Here is a 1,459-nt window from a genome sequence, read left to right as displayed (position 1 = left end):
TTACAGGGACTTATGGATCAAGGAGCTGGGACCAACAGGATAGCTGTGACTGAGTTCATTCTACTGGGGCTGTTGGAAAATGAAAAACTGCAGTCTGTGGTCTTTATACTCTTCCTCTTTGCCTACCTGGTCACAATCGGGAGCAACCTCAGTATCCTGGCAGCCATCTTGGTGGAGTCCAAACTCCACACCCCCATGTACTTCTTCCTGGGGAACCTGTCAGCTCTGGATGTTGGATGTATTACTGTCACTGTTCCTGCGATGTTGGGTCGTCTCTTGTCCCACAAGCGTACAATTCCCTATGAAGCCTGCCTCACACAGCTCTTCTTCTTCCATCTCCTGGTTGGGGTGGACTGCTTCCTGTTGACAGCCATGGCCTATGATCGATTCCTGGCCATCTGCCGGCCCCTCACCTACAGCACCCGCATGAGCCAGACGGTCCAGAGGATGTTGGTGGCTGTATCCTGGGCTTGTGCCTTCACCAATGCACTGACTCACACTGTAGCCGTATCCACACTCAACTTCTGTGGTCCCAGTGTGATCAATCACTTCTACTGTGACCTTCCACAGCTCTTCCAGCTCTCTTGCTCCAGCACTCAACTCAACGAGCCGCTGCTCTTTGCTGTGGGTTTCATAATGGCAGGTACCCCCTTGGCTCTTGTTGTCACCTCGTATGCTCATGTGGCAGCTGCAGTTCTACGAATCCGCTCAGTAGAGGGCAGGAAGAAAGCCTTCTCCACATGTGGCTCCCATCTCAGTGTGGTGGCCATATTCTATGGTTCAGGTATCTTTAACTACATGCAACTAGGTTCAGCCAAGCTTTCAGACAAAGATAAAGCTTTTGGAATTTTTAACACTGTCATCAACCCCATGCTGAATCCAATCATCTACAGCCTTAGGAACCCTGATGTGCAGGGTGCCCTATGGCAGGTGCTCAGGGGCAGGTGGTCACTGGCTTGACAAGGTCTCCAGTGTCACTTTCTCCTTTTCTTTTTTTGGACTAACGGAGAAATCCTCTGGGGCCAGAGCTAGGACAGATGGTCTGGAACTGCTTCTATCTCCCTGAGTATGAGTTTTTGTAGGGAGTAGTAGTTATTGTTTACCAAAGAAGCCCTGCCCAATTATAGGCAATGGATGTGTAGATTCTGCTAGGCCAACCACCTTGACAAGTTATAACTTCAGTCACTGTGTGCTCCCTTTTCTGGGAAGAAGTGAAAGAAGCCTTGAATGCTTAAAGGTTCATGTCCCACAGGAAGTAACTCTTTGGTTGGTTATAGCCTGGGTTCCCAAAAATATCCCAGCAAACACTATCCTGCTCGTCCCAGGTTGTGATATGATTCCCTCAACTTCAGGTATGGTTGGTCTGTTTATAAACATAGGCCTAAAGAACAGGATTATTTTATTTTTGCCATTAGCCTTCTACAAACTAAGAAAAGCAGCTCATTTCTTTCCTATCACA

At 48.3% G+C, this 1,459-nt stretch overlaps 1 protein-coding gene across 1 annotated transcript; it reads left to right on the top strand.

The window, feature by feature from the left end:
* On the top strand, window positions 1–960 carry LOC103540239 (olfactory receptor 3A2-like). The gene has a single exon (XM_008506785.2). The coding sequence runs from the start codon at window positions 13–15 to the stop codon at window positions 958–960; it is 948 nt and encodes a 315-aa protein (XP_008505007.1). The 5' UTR covers window positions 1–12.
* Window positions 961–1,459: the final 499 nt, after the last annotated feature.

This window comes from Equus przewalskii, chromosome 10 (genome assembly GCF_037783145.1).
Source record: "Equus przewalskii isolate Varuska chromosome 10, EquPr2, whole genome shotgun sequence".
Lineage (NCBI taxonomy): Eukaryota > Metazoa > Chordata > Mammalia > Perissodactyla > Equidae > Equus > Equus przewalskii.
Note: the sequence above shows the minus strand (reverse complement) of the source record. Positions and strands in the feature narration are given on the sequence as shown.

Coding starts and splice junctions, on each gene's coding strand:
- LOC103540239 (XM_008506785.2), top strand. CDS start 13: ATGGATCAAGGAGCTGGGACCAACAGGATAGCTGTGACTGAGTTCATT.